At 49.0% G+C, this 22,901-nt stretch overlaps 2 protein-coding genes across 5 annotated transcripts in view; both read left to right on the top strand.

The window, feature by feature from the left end:
* LOC127055794 (2-5A-dependent ribonuclease-like) overlaps window positions 1-22,901 on the top strand; it is an 821,333-nt gene that overhangs the window by 340,056 nt on the left and 458,376 nt on the right. The gene's annotated exons all lie outside the window — the stretch shown is intronic.
* On the top strand, window positions 791-17,729 carry ZNF648 (zinc finger protein 648). 3 transcript variants are annotated; one of them, XM_050963220.1, is made up of 3 exons: window positions 791-877; window positions 2,149-3,574; window positions 14,291-17,729. In XM_050963220.1, exon 3 carries the CDS (start codon window positions 14,361-14,363, stop codon window positions 16,119-16,121), a length of 1,761 nt encoding a protein of 586 aa, XP_050819177.1. In that variant the 5' UTR covers window positions 791-877; window positions 2,149-3,574; window positions 14,291-14,360; the 3' UTR covers window positions 16,122-17,729. The 3 variants fall into 3 exon arrangements, with proteins under 3 accessions (XP_050819177.1, XP_050819178.1, XP_050819176.1); XM_050963221.1 differs by lacking the exons at window positions 791-877; window positions 2,149-3,574 and adding an exon at window positions 12,128-12,430 and having other exon boundaries at window positions 14,311-17,729; XM_050963219.1 differs by lacking the exons at window positions 791-877; window positions 2,149-3,574 and adding an exon at window positions 12,128-12,430.

Raw genomic sequence — 22,901 nt, 5'->3', positions numbered from 1 at the left:
CAGGGCAGCCAATGGGGAGGAGGCAGCAGTATTAAAGCACTGCTGTGGCAAAGGACCGTCTGGCAGTGCTTTAACATCGCTGCCCCTTCCCCGCCCCGTTGGTGGCCCTGTCCGTATGGCAACCTATGGGGGAGGCAAAAGGGGCTGGGATGTTAAAGTGCTGCCGTGAGCTGTGTACAGGCCAGTACCGGCTTCTGTCCGTACCGGCTCAGTTTCAGCCAAGCATGGGTACCAACAGCAGTGACGCTACAGCACCAGGGCGGCTGTACCAGCCTTCCCTGGCACCTTGAGTACTCAGCTGGGCAGCTAGGCTGCGCTGAAGTCCCTGCTGCTGCAGCATCCCTGCTATGTGTACCCACCCTAGCGCCATCACAGCTAGCTTGGGTGGTGCAGTCACCCCTCTGCTTACAGGGTGGCCAATAACCATATCCTATGAGTTGGAAGGTGTTGGCTAACACGCGTTACCAGCCTAGCGTGTCCAGGGCAGGTGCCTTTAGCACGTGTTAAGCTGATGGAGTTCAAAGATAAGGTTGGCCGTTCAGCCCTCCCCGATCCGGGCCGGTTGCTACCTGCTGTGGATCAATAAGCACTAGGCGGCTCTGGGTCGTAGGGGGGCTTTAAAAAAATAGACCAAGAGGGGCTCGCCCTGCTAGCCCCCCACCCACCTCGCCCCGTCTCCCCGCCGCTGCACAGGCAGCCTGGGCGGACAGCTGCCTGTGCCGTGTGTGTGCGTGTGTGTGTGTGTGCACGGGCTGCGCGCTGGGGTCCTCGGCAAGGGGAGGCCCCTGTGCTCAGCAGCCGGGAGAGCAGCGGCGGCTGCGACGCGCAAGTCTCCGGGCCAGCGGGGAGCCAGCAGGGCGCGGCAGCACCAAGGGAGGTGAGCCTGGGCCGGCCACGCCCGGCACCCTGTGGGGCTGGAGCGGGCAGAGTCCTGCCGTAGGAAGGCGAGAAGAGGGAGATCCCCTTCCGAGCTGCCGTGGGGGGCGCAGTGTCCCCCTACACATGGCAGTTGGGAGACTGGCAACCCCCTCTGGGCAGCCCCCTGCCCTGCTGCTCAGCGGTGCCTGCGGCAGCAGCCCTGCCATGCCGGTGAAGCTGGAGAGCAGGCAAGCAGCGTGCCTCTGCTCCGTCCGTCCTTCCCTGGGTGCCAGTGCGCTCCTTCCCTGCAGGCCTGAGCCCAGGCTGTCCCCACTCATGTGAACCACGCCAGGCAGCCTGCTCCGGCGCCTGGCTGCTCCTGGCCAGACAAACCAGAGCCAGCCCTTTAAGCGAGTGGCTGTCAGCTCATCAACACAAGGCAAGGGAAGTCCCTCCCATGCTTGCTTTCCCTGCACTGAGCTTCCAGCCTGTGTTAGACTCTTCCTAGAGAACTATGCTAAATGGGATTTTTCCTAGAAAGCTGCTGAAGCTTTTGGAAAAGTCACGGTATGCAGGTGGAACCTACCACTCTATAGCAGGCACCGACCCGACAACAGAGGGGTAGGGGTAGGAGGCTGCTGTGGGTTAGGGGAACTCTTGGTTTTCTTGCAGGGTTCCACACCACCATGTTGCGTGACTGACGCTTGACAAAATTACCGTGCTTAGTGATGGACATGGTGGGGGGGGGGGGGGTTATGTCATTCAGTCATTCGACAGTTTTTGAAAAATTACCACAGACCTCAAAATTTGTGGAGGATGGGGGCCATGTCTACATTGGGCACAGGGGCCAGCAATCAGTGCAGCAGCAGAGATGAAAAGCTCTAGCATAGACAAGGAAAGCTGTGATTTGCATGGGCAAGTTCAGTTGCCGCAAAACATGTTTTTCCTTCTCTGTGCTAGGGGTTTGCACTGGTGCAGCTACTCTGATTACTGGCCACTGATTGCTAAAATCTGGGCTGGCTAATCCCTGCATAGACAAGGAGTAGGGCTCAGAGGCCCCTAAGGGATACTGGAGTAGGGTGACCAGATAGCAACTGTGAAAAAATGGGATGGGGGTGGGGGAGTAATAAGTATCTATATGAGAAAAAGTCCCAAAAAAACTGGACTGTCCCTTTAAAAATGGGACATCTGGTCACCCTATGCTGGAGGGAGACCCATGAAAGAAATGCTGAGCTCTAAGTTGGTTGTAAAGGGGACTTGCATCTCCTGTTTGCATCTCTTTGGTTTCAGACCTTGGAGGTGCTGGAAGGCATGGACTGTGAGCACACAGCAGTTCCACAAGTCACCATTCATGGCAGGAGTCCAGCTGTGCCTTAACCTGGCAAAGGAAAAGGGTAGGATCGGACAGATCAGGGATTGCCCATGAGTGGAGGGCCTTAGAGACCAGAGGCCAGTCATCAGCAAACAGGGTGAGGACAGCATTATGGTGGACAGTCCTGCAGAATGCGGCCAGGGCAGGGCAGAGTTTGGCAGAGTCTTTGCTGGTTTTGTGCCCACAGAGCTGGCAGCAGTGGCAAAAATCAGCAAGCTTGCGCCTGTACTGAGAGACCGCAGGCCCATGGCAGCTGCTGGTGCCACCACTCTGATCTGTGGGGACTGTGGCAAGAGCTTTGCCAGGAAGTCAGACTTCAAAGTGCACCAGCGGATCCATACGGGTGAGAGGCCCTACAAGTGCTCCTACTGCAGCAAGGGCTTCTACCAGGCCTCCATGGTGCGGCGGCACGAGCGCACACACACTGGCGAGAAGCCCTACCGCTGCTCTGTGTGCGATAAGTCCTTCGCCCGCTCCACCTCGTTACTGATCCACCAGAACACTCATACCGGCGACCGGCCATATGAGTGTCCCTTCTGCGAGAAGACTTTCTCTGACCCCTCCACCCTGCTCCAGCATCGCAAGATGCACATGGGCCTCAAGCCCTTCCATTGTGGCATCTGCAACAAGTCCTTCAGCCAGTCATCCAGCTTCACCTTCCACCGGGCTACTCACACCAATGACCGCCCCTTTGTCTGCTCCGAGTGCGGGAAGGCCTTCATCCGCTCCACTGCCCTGCTCAAGCACCGGCAGACCCACATCCAGAAGGTGTTTCGCTGTGGGGAGTGCGGCAAGGTTTTCCCCAAGCTCTCGGGCCTCCGCTCCCACCAGCGGATGCATGCCCAAGGCCACCGGATAGAGATGGAGTTGAGGGAGAAGGAGCGGAGCTGCTGGGATGTTCCCACGCTGAGGTTCCAAGCCCATGACCCTCTGCCCCAGGACTGTCCCCTCCCCAGATTGGCTGTGCAGCCAGAATCCAGCTGACCCTAGGACTGTATGTTCAACCCTGCCCAGTTTCACAAAGCTGCAGTTGGGTACTGGAGATATTGCCAATGAAAATGTTATGTATGCAGGTCCAAATTCCTCTCTATCCCATATAGACCTGCTGGTATTCCACTTTCTAGTACCTATCCTTCACAACAGACCAGAATTCTCCTCCATATCACAGACTGGCCACCTCACTTCCTATCATACCTCTCACCTGTCCTGCCTTTCAGAGCTGAATCCCTCTCTGTCCTGCTGCAGTTACCTCACTTTCTCAGCCTATGACCTCATCCAGTCTGATAAGCTAACTGAGTCATGCTGGGCCAGAACTTCAATGGGAGACCTCCAGGGAAAGAACAGGTAAGGGAGGAAGAGGATTTTGGTGATTTCATCTGGCATTTTTCCCTCTAAGTCAGTACTGAACTAACTAACCTTGGTATTGGGGGCACTGAGCCGCCAACCTAGTGTGGTCATTAAAGGCTCAAAGGCACTTTTTGCAACAGTAGAAATGTTATCAACAATGTCCTGGCCAAATTCCAAGTTAATTACCCTACTCATTGAAAACTCCCCCTTAGTCTCAATAGATCTAGTATTCTTCACTTCACCTCCTGAACTGCTGTGCTGTACCCCAGAAGTGGCTGCATTTCACTGTTGGGCAAAGGTATTCCTATGTGTCATTTGTAAGGCATTTGGAATCGGGCTGTAGAGCACCATCTAGAGTGTGTGTGTGTGTGTGGGGGGGGAATAGATTTCCCCCCCCCAATACCACCTCACCCTCCTCGTTCCCTCTTAGGCTCCCTCGTACTCCCCCCGACCATGAGTCCCTATACCCACCTCCCCTCTAAATCTGAGTGAGGAACTCTAACTTGGTGCATGTTGTTGCAGCACCGAAACCTGAGTGGCACTGTGACCCCATGGTGCCAGATCACAATACCACTCACTCAGATTTGACCCAGACAGTGGTTTTCAACCTTTTTTTCTGGGGACCAAGTTGAAGAAAATTCTTGATACCCATGAACCAACGAAGCTGGGGATGATGGGTTTGGTATGTGGGAAGGGCTCAGGGCGGGGCCGGGAATGAGGGGCTCAGGGTGTGAAAGGGGGCTCTGGGTTGGGGCAGCGGGTTGGCGTGTGGGAGTGGGCCACGGCTCTAGGCTGGGGCTGCAAGCTCTGCGGTGGAGCCAGGAAGGAGGGCATTGGGGTGCAGGAAGGGGTTCCAGGTTTGGAGAGGCTCAGGGCTGGGGCAGGGGACTGGGGCATGGATTTACCTCTGGCGGCTCCCAGTCAGCAGTGCAGCAGCAGGCTTCCTGCCTGTTCTGGCACCGCAGACTGCGCTGCGCCTCGGAAGTGGCCAGCAGGAAGTCCGGCTCCTAGGTAAAGGCGCACAAGTGGCTTCGCGCAACTCTTACCTGCAGGCACAGCTCCCACCTCCCTGTCAGTGCTCAGGGCGGGGGCAGCACATGGAGACCCATGGCCCCCCTGCCTAGAAGCTGGACCCACTGCTGGCTGCTTCCGGGGCACAGTGCAGTGTCGAAACAGGTAGGTACCAGCCTGCCTTAGCTGGGCAGCACCACCAACGGGACTTGCTGGCAGTGCTGACCAGAGTGACCCAGTGCCTGACATGCCACAACCCAGTACTGGGTTGTGACCTGAAGTTTGAAAAACGCTGCCCTATCATGATAGAAGGATGGCTGGGCCAACTGTGACTGAGTGGCATTATCACCTGGTACATGGGGTTGCACCACCACTCAGAGTTGGCCTAGCCAAAAAGTGGTTGGGCGATGGCCCAGGTGGTCCCCCAGCACAGTAGCCAATGTTTGGAATCTTTCTGGGAGAACAGCCCAATAATAAAAAGTAAGATTATTACTGTATCTCTCATCCATTCCCCTTTTGAGATGGCAAAATTTGCAGATGATACAAAATTACTAAAGATAGTTAAGACCCAGGCAGACTACGAAGAGCTACAAAAGGATTTCTCAAAACTGGGTGACTAGGCAACAAAATGTCAGATGAAATTTAATGTTGATAAATGCAAAGTAATGCACATTGGAAAGCGTAATCTCAACTATACATATAAAATGATGGGGTCTAAATTAGCTGTTGCCACTCAAGAAAGAGATCTTGGCGTCATTGTGAATGAGGGGATGTTTTCAGAGAACTAATGTGCAGCAGCAGTCAAAAAAGTGAACACAATGCTGGGAATAATTAAGAAAGGGATAGAAAATAGGACAGAAAATATGTTGCCTCTATATAAATCCATGGTACACCCACATCTTGAATACTGTGTGCAGATGTGGTCGCCCCATCTCAAAAAAGATATATTGGAGTTGGAAAAGGTTCAGAAAAGGACAACAAAAATGATTAGAGATATGGAACGGCTTCTGTATGAGGAGAGATGAATAAGACTGGGACTTTTCAGCTCGGAAAAGAGATGGCTAAGGGGAGATATGATTGAGGTCTATAAAATCATGACTGGTATAGAGAAAGTAGATAAGGAAGTGTTGTTTACTACTTCTCATAACACAAGAACTATGGGTCACCAAATGAAATTAATGGGCAGCAGGTTTAAAACAAATAAAAGGAAGTATTTATTCACACAACGCACAGTCAACCCGTGGAACTCCTTGCCAGAGGATGTTGTGAAGGCCAATACCATAACAGGGTTCAAAAAAGAACTAGATAAATTCATGGAGGATAGGTCCATCGATAGCTATTAGCCAGGAAGGGCAGGAATGGTGTCCCTAGCCTCTGTTTGCCAGAAGCTGGGAATAAGCGACAGGGGATGGATCACTTGATGATTACCTGTTCTGTTCATTCCCTCTGAGGCACCTGGCACTGGCCGCTGTTGGCAGACAAGATACTGGGCTAGATGGACCTTTGGTCTGTCCTAATAGGGTCATTCTTACGTTCCATCCCAGACAGATCTGTTGTTACCTCACTGGAAGCCTGATTCTAAAGTGGTACGTTCATCCAGGCAGGGAACAGAAACATGCCATGAGCCCTATTTCAGAAAAAGCTGTCAAGATGTTTCCTCCCTCCATTAACGTTTTGACAAAAAAAATTCAGAAAATTTCAACCAACTTTTAAAATGACTGATCAGGAATTGCCTGCCCAGCTCTGCCATCTGTCTCTCAGTATGGACCCTTCTCTCCGTCCATCTCTCACAGATCATTGGGAGGAGGAAGGTAAATAGAGGAGAGAGGATGTGCAGAAAGGGCTGGTTAGGTATAAAAGAATGGAGTGATGTTTTATTGAACAAAGAGTGGTGATGGTGTCAGAACTCCAACTTCCCCTTCCCCCCAACTGGGATGGGAGGAGCTAAATACAATGCAGCATCAATGCCTAGAAAGGGAAGTTGGGTGTGAGGAGATGAAAAGAGACCTGAATCAAAGGGTGGGTTGGGAAGCCTGAGCCCCAAGTCTTCGATCACTGCCTATGCTACGGAATGTGGAAACATCTGCTACAGGGGAGTCCTCCGATAACTAGGTCATTTGTTTCCCCACAAAGCAATTTTCCTGTAACTTCTCCATAAGCGGAGGGTCACTGTCACCAGAATTCCAGTTTGCACACTGGAATGCATGGCAACAAAGCAGGACTTTCATTCTACTTCACAACACAAGGGGTGGCTTGCGAAATGCCAATTTCTTGTGAGCAACTGTCGCTATATTACTGAAATCTGCCTCTCCCTGGTGTATTGGGATAAGCAAGGGAGCAATACTTGCCTGTGGGGAGGTAGAGCAGTTCCAGGCTTTTCACTTTAATATAGTACCAGCCCTTTTCTTTTTAGCTTAGCTCTAAAGAAATCAAGCACCAACTTCTAGCCCTGCTCTTATCAGCTCCATGGGCTCTGGGCTCCCCTTATGTCTGCTGAGGGCCAGCTCCCCACTCTCTCAAGTGTTTGAAGCATTGGATGTAGACAATGGCAAGCGCATTTCAATTCAGCGGAGACCTTTCTCTTGTTACAATTTCAACATGGCCAGTGAAGAGGCTGCCTCTCTCCTAGTGTTCTGCACTCAACTTGCTGTCTCTGAAACCATTCAGAGCCCATTCAACCTGCAGCCCTGCCAATCTCATTTGGACCACACAGCACCCACTCACCCAATGCTAGGAGTCTTCTGGGCAGTGATAGCCAGTCTCTGGTGCCACCTGGTCCTGGACCCCTCCAGTTTGTTCTAGATCAGCATGTTGATGAATTCCTGCCATTTCTCTGGACGTTTGTCCAAGTGCTCCCAATTCAAGTTTCATTCTTCTTTGAAACCAGAAGAAATCTCCCATCCTGAAAAATGTTCAGCCTGGGACTCCAGGATGATGCCCATAGTATCATGTGCTCTTTGTATTTTGCACCTGGTTTTTCCTTTTCTTCGTCGGGGGAGGGTGGGAGAGAAGAGAGTTGAACACAGACTGTAATTTACTGAAACCCAATGGAAGAGAGGGGTGTCTCCTCATCAAATCCTCCTCCTCTCTTTCAGCAAGAAGAGGTGGCTCAGATAAACCAGCTTTGATGGATATAAGGGAGAGAGAAATATTACATGGTAATTGTTTTTCTGCATCTCATCAGTCTCTCTCTCTCTCACCCACCCATCCACCCACTGGAACTGAGCAAGGGATAAGGAGGAGCAATAATATATTAGTTCAAGATGATCTATTGAAGCTGCAGAATTTAGAGGGTGTGAAATATCTAAACAGAGATGTGGCAGATCAAAGGCTAGGCAGCAGCAAAATGGGATCCATTATAGATCCCCTTGTGAGATTTCTGAGACTCCAAACTGCTAGAAGTGTGCTGGGAGTGGCAAGGAAGAGAAATCAGCCTATACATTTCATCCTCTTCTATTCCTGCTGCCAGGGTCTCTGGCCTGCAGTGATTGCCTCCCACTATAGTCTTACTAGCAGGAAGGTGGGGGCATGGAATAGGCTGTGGGCTGACAAGTAGCCACAGCTGACCTGTATGACTCTGCATGATCACTACCATTGCTTGGGCCTGATCAGCTTATCAGCAACTTTGGAAGAGTCCATATTTATTTTAATAAACAATTACATGGGAACGGAAAACTTCCTGAGGATGCTGCTATCAAGAAACTAAGCACTGCAGAGCTGGCAAGTAGCTAAGACACTGCCATCTCATTGTGATGAAATGAAATCTCTGTTACTAATCCTGTCTCTTCCTTGGCCAGAATAAAACATTCAATTTGTGATGAAAAAAACCCTTCTGTGTCTATCTAAACTTCAACTGTCCTGCTGGCTGAACTGAGCAACATGAAGGCGTGGTGGTAGACTTGGGGTGGGGTGCAGCTACTGAGACCCTTCTGCTTCCCTGGGTGCTGGAATTCAAACCCCAGCACAGAGGGGACTTGAGTTCCAGATTTTGATTGGCAGGGCACTAGAACCTTGTGGGCCTTATGTTTGTGGCTCTCTATGAACATGCAGTGTACAGGGACATGTATATACGGTAGTGTGCTTTCTGACAGACATGGCCTAGAGGTAGGTGCATAGTGTGTGATATGTGCGTGAGGGCATGCTGGAGGTATGTGCACAAGTGTATATAGTGAAGTTTAATGGCCTGTAATATACAGGAGGTCTGACTAGAGCAGAGGTGGGCAAACTTTTTGGCCCGAGGGCCACGACTGGGTGGGGAAATTGCATGCAGGGCTGGGGCGCGGGAGGGAGAGCAGAGTGTGGGAAGGGGTGCAGTGTGTAGGAAGGGGCTCAGTTACGGGGTTGGAGTGCAGGGGGGTGCAGAACTCGGGAGGCAGCTCAGGGCAGGGAGTTGGAGTGTGGGGTGCAGGAGAAGTTCGGGGTGCAGGCTCCAGCCCAGCACCGCTTACCTGGAGCGGCTCTGGGGAGGCAGCAGGGCTAAGGTAGGCACCCTACCTGCCCTGGCCCTGTGCCGCTCCCAGAAGCAGCCGGCACCACGTCCCTGCAGCCCCTGGGGGGGAGGGGGGGCAGAAGGCTCCATGCGCTTCCCTCGGCTGCAGGTACCTCTCCCGAAGTTCCCATTGGCCATGGTTCCCCCTTCCCGGCCAAGGGGAGCTGCGGGGGGTGGTGTCTGCAGGTGAGGGCAGCATGCGGAGCCCTCTGCCCCTTGCCCTCCCACGAACCACAGGGACGTGTTGCCAGTCACCTCTGGGAGCAGCGCGGGGTCCGTGGCGCCACTGGGGTGGCAATCCCATGGGCCAGATCCAAATCCCTGATGGGCCAGATCCGGCCCATGGGCCGTAGTTTGCCCATCCCTGGACTAGAGGATGTAGTGCTCCCTTCTGGCCTTAAATGTTTGTGAATTTATGAATTCATTTATTGAGTGCAGGTTGGTGCTATGTACAACAGGAAGGGGATAGTGCAGATGTGTGCGCATGTATGTAGAGAGCAGGGTTTGATTCAATTCTTGCCTTATTTTTTTGACTGTCAATGGGACAAAATTAAAAATATGCAGAACTTCATCACTATTGCAGACACAAAAAAGCAAGTGGTTAAAATAAAAACACCTCTCCTAACTATATCAGGTTATCCCTCTCTGACCAACACCCAGGTCTCATACCCCCTCAAAGTCATGCCTCCTGATCCCCCTTCCTATCCAAACCCAGGCTCCCGCAAATTCCCCATACAAGGTGCAAAGACTATTTCCCTATACTCCCATATCCAGATCCAAAAATGGACTTCATAACATATTCCTCCATAACTAGACTTCCATCCCTGAATAATCCTCTCTCTCATATCCTCTGTAGCCCTCTCTGGCAGCATAAACCCCTCTCCATCTGATTCCCCTCCCCCAAGGTACATTTCCCTAAAAGATTATTTTAGCATGACTCATGCAACAATTGTGTGATTTATGGATGAGAAATAGCATTTTGTTGTGGAACTGGCTTAAAGCTGGCATTGCAAATGCTGAAGCTAATCTCAGAGAATAATAAAATATTACACAAGTCTTTCAAGTTCTGTGGCTGAATTTTAAAAGAGAACTAGTTCATTTCACGCCAACACAATTAGTTTTACAAGCTAAGGTAATGATAAAGATGATTACATCTCATGCTCCAGGGCAGAAATTAATTGCCTGTGAGGGTCAGGAAGGAACTTTTCCCTATACCTGGTCAAAAAAAAATGTTTTTTTTTTAAAGGAGAAATGGATTTTTGAGGAAAAGGAACATTTTCATGAAAATCCTTTGTAATTTAACAGACTGAACTGAAACAAAAAAAATTGTTTTGGTTTTGAATTGAAATGGCTAAAAACCAAACCTGAAATGCTGATTTTGAGTTCAAACAAACTAAATTAAGTTTTTGTTTTGATTTATTGAAAATTTAAAAACAGTAAAAAAATTGTGTCAAAACTGAAAAAAAGTTGGTTTTGTTAGAAAATTGTCATTGAAACACCGTTCTCTGATGAGCCTGAGTTCACCCCTTTCTCTGTCCCAGGTGGAGAACTGCACAGTTGGCTAGCTGCATTGTAACGGGTAGGGTGACCAGGTAGCAAGTGTGAAAAATCGGGACAAGGGATGGGAGGTAATAGGCACCTATATAAAAGAAAGCCCCGAATATCAGGACTGACCCTAGAAAATTGGGACATCTGGTCACCCTTTAAGAGGGGTTTCTCATCCCTCTGGAGCTTCAGTTCATTGCCCCTGCTGGGTGCAGAACGCAGACTAGCCTCCATGGACCAAGTTGTGATTGAGCATGGCAAACCCTGTCTTTCTGCAGTTCTAAATCTGGCAGTACTGTTCTATATTTTAATACACTTTGAAAACGTGCATGGGATAGGTGGCAGGCTGTCCAGTTTGGAGACTGAAGCCTCTGTTAATCAAGAGAACAGATACAGCACAGGCTGCTGCAGTGCGAACTTCCCTACAGTATCCAAGCCACTGTCTCAAACTCTCCCCTGAAGGGGCTGCCTCTAGGAGTCACAGGAGAGTTCTGTCTCCCTGGCCCATTCAGTCTGCCCAAAAGCATGCAAATTAGCATTGATTGTGATGGGGGGTTCAGAGTGGACACCTGTTCTGGCCATTAGAAACTGGCCTGAAACCATTAACTCATTTCTCAAAGGCCATCAGATGAGAAATACTTTCCAATCAATAGCAAAATGGGCCATTGAACCTGTGGTTTGGGGACAAAAGCGAGCAGATCAAATTCAATCCCATGAGCAGCTATCCAGTACTCCCGACAGCCCTCTTTAAAGAGTTCAAATACACCAGAAATAAAAATCTCAGGGTAAGCATTTTTAGGTGAGGGAGCGGAGAGGAACTTGGACTGTTCTACAGGTCAGCTTCAAGAGAGCAAAATGTATCTGCTTCTGCTAACCCCAAAGGAAGAAGTTGCAGTTGAAGAATCTCTCCTCCCTAGTTTGAATGGGGATGGGGTGGTCTGTTTAAAACAAAAGAGGACTGGTGTTTTGGAAGCACAAGATTCCGGAGCATTTAAACAAAGAAATAAAGGTTAAAACTATTTAATTCCTAGTGAGAGGAGGAAAATCATTGCGGCAGACGTCAGAGAACTGAGCAGTGTGTGTGATCTGAGTCAGTAACAGGCAGAAGGAGAGGGAGAACAGATGACTGCAGGAAGGTTCAGACACTGAAAGACAGAGACACACCACGATTTTGGGGCTGGAGTGATTGGTTTACACTCTGACTAAGCAACAATCAACTGGGGGACATACAAATATCTGAAAGGTGTAAATATTAGGGAGGAAGGGAAATTAATTAGCATAATAAACTAGGGTGTAATGAAGAGCGATAGGATGGAGTCCTATCTTCTGTCAATATAGGAAGACAGAGGATGAATATCAGGAAAAACTTTCAGATGGAGCTCGATCAGCCTATGGGTTAATCTGCGAGTGGAAGTGGAAGCCACTTTTCAATTCACAGTGGACAAAACCAGCATAGTAACTATACTGTAGGGCAAGGGAGGTGATTTACCTGGCTCAGAGTCCATTTCCATCACTAGAATGTGAGGAGTGAACTGGAAGAATGGCTCAGACAGGCAGTCAGACAGGGCAGCCCTGCTGTATTTCCCCGCCTGCTCTCTGTGATGCAGGCAGGAAGGTTGTGTGTATTCACAGGCCCCACCTCCTGAGGCTCTGCAGCTGCTAGACTGGACACAAAAGGGTGAGACAGACACTGGCACATTTGCCACTGCTGCTTTGCACCAAACTCCCCGCCTTTCCTCGTTCCTAACCTGGAGCAGATGATCCCACAGGGGCAGCCGCCTGGGACACACCTGTACTCAAATACCAGGGTGAGTCATTGCAGCTAGAGCTGGGCTTAATGGGAAAGGGGGAGAGGCAGGCCAGAAATCAATAGAGAAAGAGAAATGGGAGGGGGAGCTTTATGAAAAATATCTCAGAGGGCACAGACTGGAGGCAGCTGTGCTCTCAAGGCCTGATGTCTGGTACTTGCTGCAGCCAGACCCAGTTTCCTCCAAACAGTCCATGCATTGCATTTGGTACCAAATCTGTCTTTTCAAGCTGCTGAGAATCAGGAGCGAGAGGTCACCCTCACCCTGTGGGTGGCTTTAGATTTCTACAGAAGTCTTTATGCTTCTGTCTCCCTGTGTCATACACCTGGGGAGATTCAGTGACTTGGACAGACTGTGCTACCCCTCAGGCCAGTTTTCCCCCAGGTACCGATAGGAACTTGTTCAAAACAGAGATTCCTGTGTTCCACAAATGCCTGCAAGTCCTGGAGACTGAAGCAGCTCAAAGTAAATTTTCTGGAGTTGCAGCCAATCTCCTGTAAATTATCCAAGGAAGTTCTGGGGATACTGCAAAGTTAGATTCAGGAGAAAGAAGTGACGGGGAGCAATTTTTTGTTTGCAATTGCTGTCTGTGACCAGGACTCCCTAGTGTCAGCATCCCTGGGTTGTTTATATGCTTAAGAACGAATTTTCTGCATTGGCCACTGTCAGTGGAGAGTAGCATTCTTCTGCACAGTTCTCTGAAGGCTGAATCAAACAATTAAGTGCAGAGCCCTAAACCTGCCCACAAATTACATGAACACTCTAGTTAAAAAAAAAAAAAAACTGTGGGTCCCTCACAGCACAGATCCTTGAGTAGCTGAGCTGTTCACACCCCTTTTTGCTCCACCATGGGTGGCAGGTGTACAGTCTTCATTCAGGGAGTTATTCCATTAGGGATCTTGTCTCCAGCTATAGGCACTGTACATTCAAGAACTTTAAAGTGGTGAACAAACCCTCAGGATGGCATCAGGCTGGTGACTTCATTAGCCTATTTTTGGTCATTTTTTTTACATGCATCTTGCAATAACGCAAGAGAAGAGAAAGTGTTATTGTTCAAGGGGAGAACTGAGAGCTCCTGATGTTCTGAAAGTCAGTTCTCCGTTTTCTTGCCCTCTTCCTATTTTTATTTCTATAGCAAAACTTTGAACTGACAGGCTTCCTTGTCAGTATCATGTCCTCAAAGTATCTGAGATTATCCATAAAGTAGAGAGGGACTGGTTTGATTCCCAGAACTCTCCTGAGTCAGACCTTCTGTCAGAGAAATTAACTTTTGTTCCTTACCCAGCATGCTACATGTCTTAGCTCCCTGGTAATCAAGAGAAACAGCAGTTTGATATCCAGCACCATAGTGCATCAGGGCCTCCATAACTAAGAGCATCTGTTTGCTTCCTGGTGCTCCTGTGTTTAGAAAGCAGAAAAATAGATAAGTTGTTTAAAAAACCCAGAAGAGAGGCAATGGTTTTAAATAGAAAAGATAGAAATTAAAACAACGGTACCATGGGTTAGAACAAAGTAACAAACAAACAGATGAGCTTTACATAGGTGAGCTCTAAGAATAAACTAAAATTAGTAACGAGGGAAAGGATTAAAAAAATATTATCAGCTAACAAGATACGTATCCCAGATCACCTCTAAAATGCTGTTTGTTTATTTGTTTGTCTATCTGTTGTCGTAGCCAGTCTTGTCTTTTCCCTGCTCTTTGAGGAAGGAATAAGCCACCCCTCTTTGAACAGTGCCTGGCACAGTAAGCCCCTCGCCCAACTGGGACTTTTGGGTGTCAATGTAATAATGATCCCGAGCTGCTTTCTATTCCTCGCAAATGTCCCCAGCCCCTGTTCATTCATCTCTTCTAAAATACAGGTCACTTACCCTGAGGTCAGCTTCAGGCTGAAGGATCCTGAAAGCAGATATTCAGAGGCAGAAGTGGAAAATGGCAAGCATAGAATGCTCTGAGAGACTGGACCAGGAATACCCCAGCAGCAGTTTGGCTCAGGAATCCTATGGGGACAGAAAGAGGACTATGAACACATGGTGTGAAAATGATGAAGGCGATGAGGAGGAAGCTGAGGAAAGCGACAATGATCATTTTGGGAACGGCATGCAGAGGGTCCAAGATCCGGTGTCCAGCAGCTCCATGCCGAAGGACAGCATGGCAGAGGACCTTCTGTGTGAGGAAGACAAGATCTTTTATGAGACCTTTACCCTTATCAATGCCAACGGCGTGGCCAAGAAGTTGAACATGATGGTCAGTCTTCGCACCAAGAGTGATGAGGGCGATGAGGAAAGCAACAAGGAGACATTGTGTCAGAAGTGGCAAAGCCGGCCAGTGAGGAAGCCTGCTGTTCTTTGGCGCAGCCCACAGGGCATAAAGAACTTTGGCAGGATGCTGCCAAGCTCAACCGAGTACGTGGACACTGTGGTTACCCTGGACAGCAATTTGGATGACCCAGCCAAGGACAGCCTGCCGTGCAATGGCATGGAAAGCATCAACAGCTACGTGACCAGGAAAGTAGACGGTGGGGTGTTCCCAGGAAATCCAAGTATGGACTTCAGTAAGCCAGGGGGGAGCAAAGAGCTTCCCCTGAAAAGCAAAAGAGGGGTGAAGTGGCTGAACCCGAAAGCTGCCAACAGGCCAGCCAAGATAGCGGGAAGTATCGGGGCCCTGAAAGCAGCCACGGTGAGGAAGATCACGATTGGGACGCAGCAGGTGGGCAGCAGCGAGGTGGAGGAGCGGCCTTACAAATGCATGCAGTGTGGACGGGCCTTTAAGAAATCCAGCAACCTCCTGAGCCACATTGACACGCACAGTGGGGCCAAGCCGTATGCCTGCGAGCTGTGCAGCAAGGCCTACTCGCACCAGGGCACCTTGCAGCAGCACAAGCGGTTGCACACAGGCGAGCGCCCCTACAAGTGCCCGTTCTGCATCAAGGCCTACACCTGGTCCTCAGACTACCGCAAACACATCCGCACGCACACCGGCGAGAAGCCCTACAAGTGCCTGGACTGCGAGAAGGCCTTTGTGCGCTCCTCGGACCTGCGCAAGCATCAGCGCAACATGCACAGCAATGACAAGCCTTTCCCCTGCCAGGAGTGCGGCAAGACCTTCAACAAGCCACTGTCACTACTGCGCCACCAACGCACCCACCTAGGTGAGAAGCCTTTCCACTGTCCTGACTGCGGCAAGGAGTTTGCCGTGGCCAGCCGCATGGTGGAGCACCAGCGCATCCACACGGGCGAGCGTCCCTTCTCCTGTGCCATCTGTGGCAAGTCTTTCACCAAGTCCTCCAACCTCTTTGAGCATCAGACGCTGCACACTGGTGAGCGGCCCTTCAAGTGCTCTGAATGTGGCATGGCCTTCGCCCAGTCCTCACGCCTCATCCGCCACCAGCGCATCCACACCGGCGAGCGGCCCTTCGCCTGTGCTGAGTGCGGGCAGGCCTTTGCCCGCTCCTCCACCCTCAAGAGGCACCAGCAGATCCATAGTGGGGAGAAAGCCTATCTGTGCTCAGACTGCGGCAAGGCCTTCCGCCATGCCTCGCAGCTTACCCAGCACATGCGGGTGCATACAGGGGAACGGCCCTACCAGTGCGCCCAGTGTGGCAAGGCCTTTACTCAGTCCACCCACCTCATCCGCCACCAGGCCAAGCATGGTGCCAGCAATCGGGAGCCGTTCTCCTCTTCTGATGAGTGAGTCCCTCCCTGGTGGGACAGCTGCACACCAGGCACTCAACACACCTGTCTTCTGAGGGGCCAAATACAACAGATCCGGGCTTCATCAGGTAGAGCAAATATGAGAGAGGGTTTGTATGCAATATGGAGCAGGCACCACTCTCTGACCAAGTTGCTTGTTGATTAGAGGAGGAGATCTGCAAGTGCTTTTCTTCATAAATGCATACGAAAAGACCCAACCAGAGCCCACCTGTGACAGGGGATGCAGATGAGGAGAGAGGTTATGAAGAATACACCCTCTTTGTCATCTGTCCAGGTACAAGTTCAGCTGTTTACCAAGGTCTTCCTGCTGGACAAAAGTTCAAGAGCACATTGCAAACTGACTTACACTCCATAGCTGTTGCTCCTTCATGGGCCCTCATGCCAATTCCTGTTGCCCCTTCAAGTGTAGTTCTACTCTGAAAAGGGACTAGGTAAGAAAATGGAAGATCTGCTCCCAGTACATGTGTTCAGAGTTGCATCTGACACAACACTGCTTTTTACTCCTGTTTGCCCTGCAGAGCCGAGTCAGCTAACAGAACTGAAGTCTATTGCTGCTTGTGTGTCCTTAACAGAATGGTTAATGAGGAGCTGGTCTACATGTAGAAATCATACTAGTTTCCTAAATAGATTTAAAAATACACTTTTGGTTAAAGTGATGTCTGCATGTAGACAGGATGTATGTTCCATGCAGTTCATGTGAAACACCTTGGAAGGATACAGGATGGAATAGGGATCACTTAGGGCATAGTTTATGTGTAGAGCCTCTGTTACTGGCGATATACCTATCTCATAGAACTGGAAGGGACCCTGAAAGGTCATTGAGTCCAGCCCCCTGCCTTCACTAGCAGGACCAAGTACTGATTTTGCCCCAAATCCCTAAGTGGGCCACTCAAGTACTAAACTCACAGCCCTGGGTTTAGCAAGCCAATGCTCAAACCACTGATCTATCCCTCCCCTTGATGCAGAAGGAAAAAGCCCTTCTTGACTCTCAGAGTCCAGGTTGTGTGTAGGGTGACCAGACATCTCGATTTTATCGAGACTGTCCCAATATTTACTTGTTTGTTGGGATGTTCAGTTGGGACGTGAATTGTCCCAATATTTTGCCCTCCGGCGCACAGGTCCCCCTGCCCAAACTCCACCCAGCCCTGCCCTGACTCCGCCCCTCCCTAGTTCTGTGTGCAGGTCTGTCAGCTACAAAATACCTATTATTACTTGTAAATTACGCACAAATCACCCACATAGGGTGACCAGATGAGAGATGTGAAATATCAGGATGCGGGGGGGGGGGGAGGAGGGGGAGGCAGAGCAACAACAACAACAAAAAAAAAACCCAAGAGCCGGCAGTGGAGGGAAAAACAAAACCAAGAACCAGCGAAGCATAGGAAAAATTGGTGGGGGCTGAGCACCCACCGGCAGCTCCACAACCTGCCCCCCCGCACCAGCTCACCTTCGCTCTGCTTCCACCTCCCTTGAGCTGGCTGCCACATCCTGCTTCTCCCCCCTCCCTCCAGCGCTTGCGCCGCCATACAGCTGATTCGCGCAAGCCTGGGAGGGAGGGGTGAGGAGGAATGCAGCGTGCTTGGGGAAGAGGCGGGGCCAGGGTGAGGATTTGGGGAAGGATCCAATAGGGCACTGAGGGGGCGGGGCCAGGGATTTGGGGAGGGATCCTCTGGGGGAGGGAGGGGCAGAGTCAGGGTGGAGTTGGGTTGTGGGGGGCATGAACCCCCTCCGCCTGTGCACCGGAGGGCAAAATATCGGGACAATTCACGTCCTGACCGAACATCGGTTGGGACGCAGGACAAACAAATATCGGGACAGTCCCCATAATATCGAGATGTCTGGTCATCCTGCACCCACAGAATGTAAATATGGAACCCACCAATGTTATTTTAAGAGATCCCCTTGTCAGAGCAGAACTGGACTTTGAGGTATTATAATCTCCATAATGAGGATGCCCCAATGGCCAGCCTATCAACAAAAAGCTTTCCTGAAGTACATCTCATATGATACCATGAAAAACAAAACAAACATGCAATTCCAAACAAATAGATGTACTGTGGGATACTTACAAATGAAGGCAATGACATCATTCCTTTCTTACTGGCCTGTTGTCAGGGAAAGGATGAAAGTACTTTTTAAAATGGGGTTGTGCTGGCCATGGCTGGCTGAATTATTGACACTGTACACAGTGACTTTCCAATAAGTGCAGAAACACTGGGTGGCAAATGCACAACTGATCAGTTTCTGGCTCATCTTGGGTCTGATCCTGCACCGCTGTAACTGATGGGTATTTTTGCCAGTGGAGCAGGAACAACTCCCACTGCTCAATTCTGCATGTGAGGTATTCATAGCTCCAGATAGCTCTGCTTTATAACATCTATCTGTCCTCAAGACTCTTTCCAGCAGGAGGCATCCAAATTAAGCAAAATTAGTTTCCTGATTAAGCAGCAGTCCCATTCCTTGATGTTTTACTACCAGTTGGCATCAGTCAGTTCCCTAATTATGCAGACTTAACTAAGTCAAATTTCTTTTAGCATCTCTGTCTCTTTCTCTCTGTTGGTGAAGCTAGCTTTCTGAATGTGAACCAGTCTTTCCGAGTCTGCAGACAGCTAGCTCCAATGTCTCTGCTGCTGCTCAGAAATTTACTGGCTAGGAGCACACTGTTGTTCCACTGCTGCTTTTCAGAAACTGGTGGGCAGCAGCGAAGATGTTAGGCATCTTGTCAATTTCATGGTGCTTGAGAAAGCTAGGAATAGCCTAAGAGAGGTGACATTGGAGTTATTCACCAGGGAGGAGAATCCAAAAGGAGAGATTGTGGGAGACGTCTTTCTTTCACCCTCCTGGCAGCTGTCAAAAAGATCTTCACACCTTGCAACAGCCTGGTGGCTCCAAAGGAGTGATAGAAGAGACAAAGTTCCTTCCTCCGCTCCAGCTGCTAAAGGTGGTGAAAATTTATCAGGCACCTACTCATCGGAGGCTGATACAATAGATGGAGCCCACAAACAGGGTCCAGGGACACCACTGTTCCCAGCAACTGGGTGCTTCATGGGGCTGAACTTCTCCCTAGGCTGTTGCTTCTCCCTCATTTTCTGTATCTATCTCCAAATAGTGCTGCATATGTCATTCTAGGCCACCTCTCTTGCCCACCCCACACATTTCAGATATTTGCACGAATCTTTTCACATTACTGCAGCCCCTCTGTGTAGATGCAACACTTGGACTGTGCCTCACAGCAAAAAGGATGAGCAACCTGTGAGAGAACTGCTGCTTTTCCACAGCCAGCCACTCAGCATCAGGAAAGGCACAGCAGCACCAAGGAAAGCAGCAAATGTTCCATGTCTCCCCAGAGTTAAGAGTTTCAAGATCGGTCCAGTAGTTAGGCTCCCTAGCTGACAGCATGCCTCACTGTCCAGACAGCCCCCAAGACATTCCTTTGGAGAGGAATATTTTTCATTAATTTCCTTTCCCTGCTGTGCCTGACCACCTTTTGGATCTAGGAGAGCTAGATACAGCTCTGTCTGGAGCCTGTCTGTGCCACTACTATCTTCCAGAGAGAAAGAGCTCTCCAATGTAATAAGAGGTGCTCCATCATCCAAGTGCTACCTCCTTCACAACATCAGCAGCCAGGGACAAAGCTGTAGTGGACACGTATGGCTCTGCCCTCCATATTCTTACATTTCATCCTAATCTTTTTGGACCTCTCCTGCACACAAGACTTCAGCTCTTCTGGGATGGGTTGCAAGATCAGTCTGGGCAGCTAGGAAAGGAGTGCACTGAACTGTCTCCATTCACTCTCACTGGTGAGGTAGACCTCTCTTCCCCATCAGGCCAACTCGCTAAGGTTCCGTAGGTAGCCAGATAGCAAAGTTGTGCGATCTTTTCAGCAACAAAGCAGGCCCGGACTGATAAGGCATTTAAAATTCTGCCAGACAAGCGCAGCTCCTGATGAAAAGGTACCAAATGATTACAACAAAGTCATGAGCCAACAGGAATAAACCGTCAAGAAACACACACACATACAGGGGATTAAAATAAAAGGAGTGCAAAATGAACCCTCAAACAACTTAGCCACCGAGTGCAGAATCTTCAGTAGGAAAAGAGTTAAAAGCGCAACACTTTGTTTCTGAAAGGAAGGGGAAAATTCCCCTTACTGAGCAGAAGTGGATAGGACAGGCCTCACCAGTTAAGAGGACAGACAGGGTCTCTGGCCTTCTCTCTCCAGTGGGCCAGACCTATATTACCAGTTACTGCTGCCATGGAGGAGATCTCCTGACCTCTACTTGACAGGATGCTTCACATGACACTTTTGTTCATGGCTCTCTAACTCTGCCCTTTGTGTTGAAGCTGGTGGGTGCCACACAGAACCAACTACTTGAACATGCTGTGACATTTGAGGAATGCGAATATCTGTAAATAACAGTAATAATAATAAATGTGCTCGTATTGTAATTGGGTTTATTTGCCAAGAACTGGCCTGGAATGGGGAGTCTAGTTTTATTTTTTACACTTGCAAAGGTTTCCGTTTCTAATGATTACAAATTGGATGCTGTAATATACCATGTGGACAAAGAGGGAAATAATATTGGGGATATTGTTTTGTGTTCCCTTGAACTCCCCAATGTCTGAGATATTAAAGCTGTTATGTCTCAAGCGAATACAGCTTGGAAATAAATATAGTATTGCCACTCACGTATCTCCATGAGTGGCTTAAAGGAACCAGGTTCTGGCTCTCTCACATGTCTCGTGGTATGCATTAGTTACTCCTGGGGGAATTCTGTGCCAAAAAATTAAAAATTCTGCACACAATATTTTAAAATTCTGCATATTTTATTGGTCAAAATAACACAATATAATCATGCCAGTTTCAATTATTTTGGTAATTTATTTCAAAATACTCATTAGCAACTATGTCTGTAACAATACAGACAAAAAAGATTCAGGAAATGTTTTTTGACAAACAGATTCCTTACAAGGCATATTAATACAGAACTCTGAGTAATAATTCATTTAAACTACAGTACACAACCGTATTTCCCACACCTCTCAGAAGCAATGCAAAGACTTGGGGGAGTCGGGGTAATGGAGGAGCTGAGGGAGAGGGAAGTAAATTGCTGGGAAGGAGACTGAGTGTGAACTTGGAGAATTGTTGGGTGTGGATGGGAGAAGTATGGAACAGGGGAGTTTTTTGACAGGGAGGGATTGTTAGGGACCCACCATCTGGCTGACTCCTATCCTCTCTCATTCAGTCAGGTGCATCCCCATGTGTCCCTGTACCCCCATGCCAATTTAGCCCCCCACCTCAGTCTGTGACCCCCACCAGCCCTTCTGAACCCCAGTCTGTGACCCCCAGCAGCCCTCTGTGCCCCAGGTTGTTCATCCCCCCATATCCTGAGCCTCCGGACCTGCCCCACGGGCAGGGAGCTATGGGGAATGCAGCTCCTTTCTCTTCCCTATCTGCAGCTGTGGCTGCCGCTGCTCCCACCCAGGAGCAGCTGCTCTCTGTTCTGCTGCCACAGCTGCCCCTGGTGGGTAAAAGGATTAACTGCAGCACCTTTCTGGCAGAATGTTTTTTCTGGGGGGCGGGGAAATCTCTACAGCACATAAATTCTGCATGTGCACAGTGGCACAGAATTACCCCAGGAGTAATTAGTAGATAAGGTGTAAATACAGATGCATGGTGTAATTCAGTGTCTAATGCTGCACTTGGACCTGAGCCAAAGCCTGTTTGTGTCCACAACAGCAAGAACATATGAGTGTATTTAGAAGTGCACAAGAGCATGAAAGCATGTTACTAATCACAGACACGTTTTTGTGCACATCAGTTTGTAGTTATGAACATAAGCCTGCAGATACAACGTAGTGCTGTGTCTTGCCCTGCACCGCTGTAGGCATTTCAGTTGGACAGATTTTGAAATGAGTTTGCAACCAAGCTGTCTCAATACTGGTTCCACATATGGTTCGTGACTACTACATGGCCCTTAACATTTTGCATATACCATATACTGTCATTCTGCTCACAGGCAGGGATGCAACACAGCTGCTAGGTTGTAACTGGATTCTAACATGGTGACTCAGTTGTGCAGATGGGACCAACTAATCCTCTCTCTGTACCTAGGTTATCCAGTCCTCCCACTTTCCAGGTCTCTGTGAAGGAAACATCTCAAAGTACATATGAAAAACACCCATAATCCTATGGATTTGGCCTCATCAGCTGAGGCAGTATGACATAAGTGCCCAGATTTTCCCACAGTGCACCAGTACAATCATGGTTTGTAGCACGGTAAGCAGTAATATAGTTGACACATTTGCTATGGAGAATATTGCTGCATGGGATACACTGAACCATACTAGCTGTAATTGTCTCAATGCATATGTCAAAGCCTGAATACAATTGTACTTTAGAAAGGACTCTCTCTTTTCAGGCTGTTGGAGCAATGATTTTTGCACATAAAGTCTGTAGACGGACTCCAGAAAACAGGTAAGTTCATTTTATTTTAAAAAATTAAGAAAGAGCGGTAAATATGAAATCAAGTATAGCTAATAACTGTAAAACTCTTTGAAAATGAATATCATTATATAAATGCTAATTATCATCAAGTGATATTATACAGGAAACCTGTGCAATTTCATTTTGAAGTTTGGGGTTGATGATTAAGAAAAACACATGCTGTGTTCTCACCCTGATTTCCCCTTCCAATAAAATAAGATACATCATATATAATTCACAATACCTATAAAACAAAAATCTCCAGAACAAATT

The sequence above is a fragment of the Gopherus flavomarginatus genome, chromosome 7, assembly GCF_025201925.1.
Source record: "Gopherus flavomarginatus isolate rGopFla2 chromosome 7, rGopFla2.mat.asm, whole genome shotgun sequence".
Lineage (NCBI taxonomy): Eukaryota > Metazoa > Chordata > Testudines > Testudinidae > Gopherus > Gopherus flavomarginatus.
This window is presented reverse-complemented; position numbering and strand designations above follow the sequence as displayed.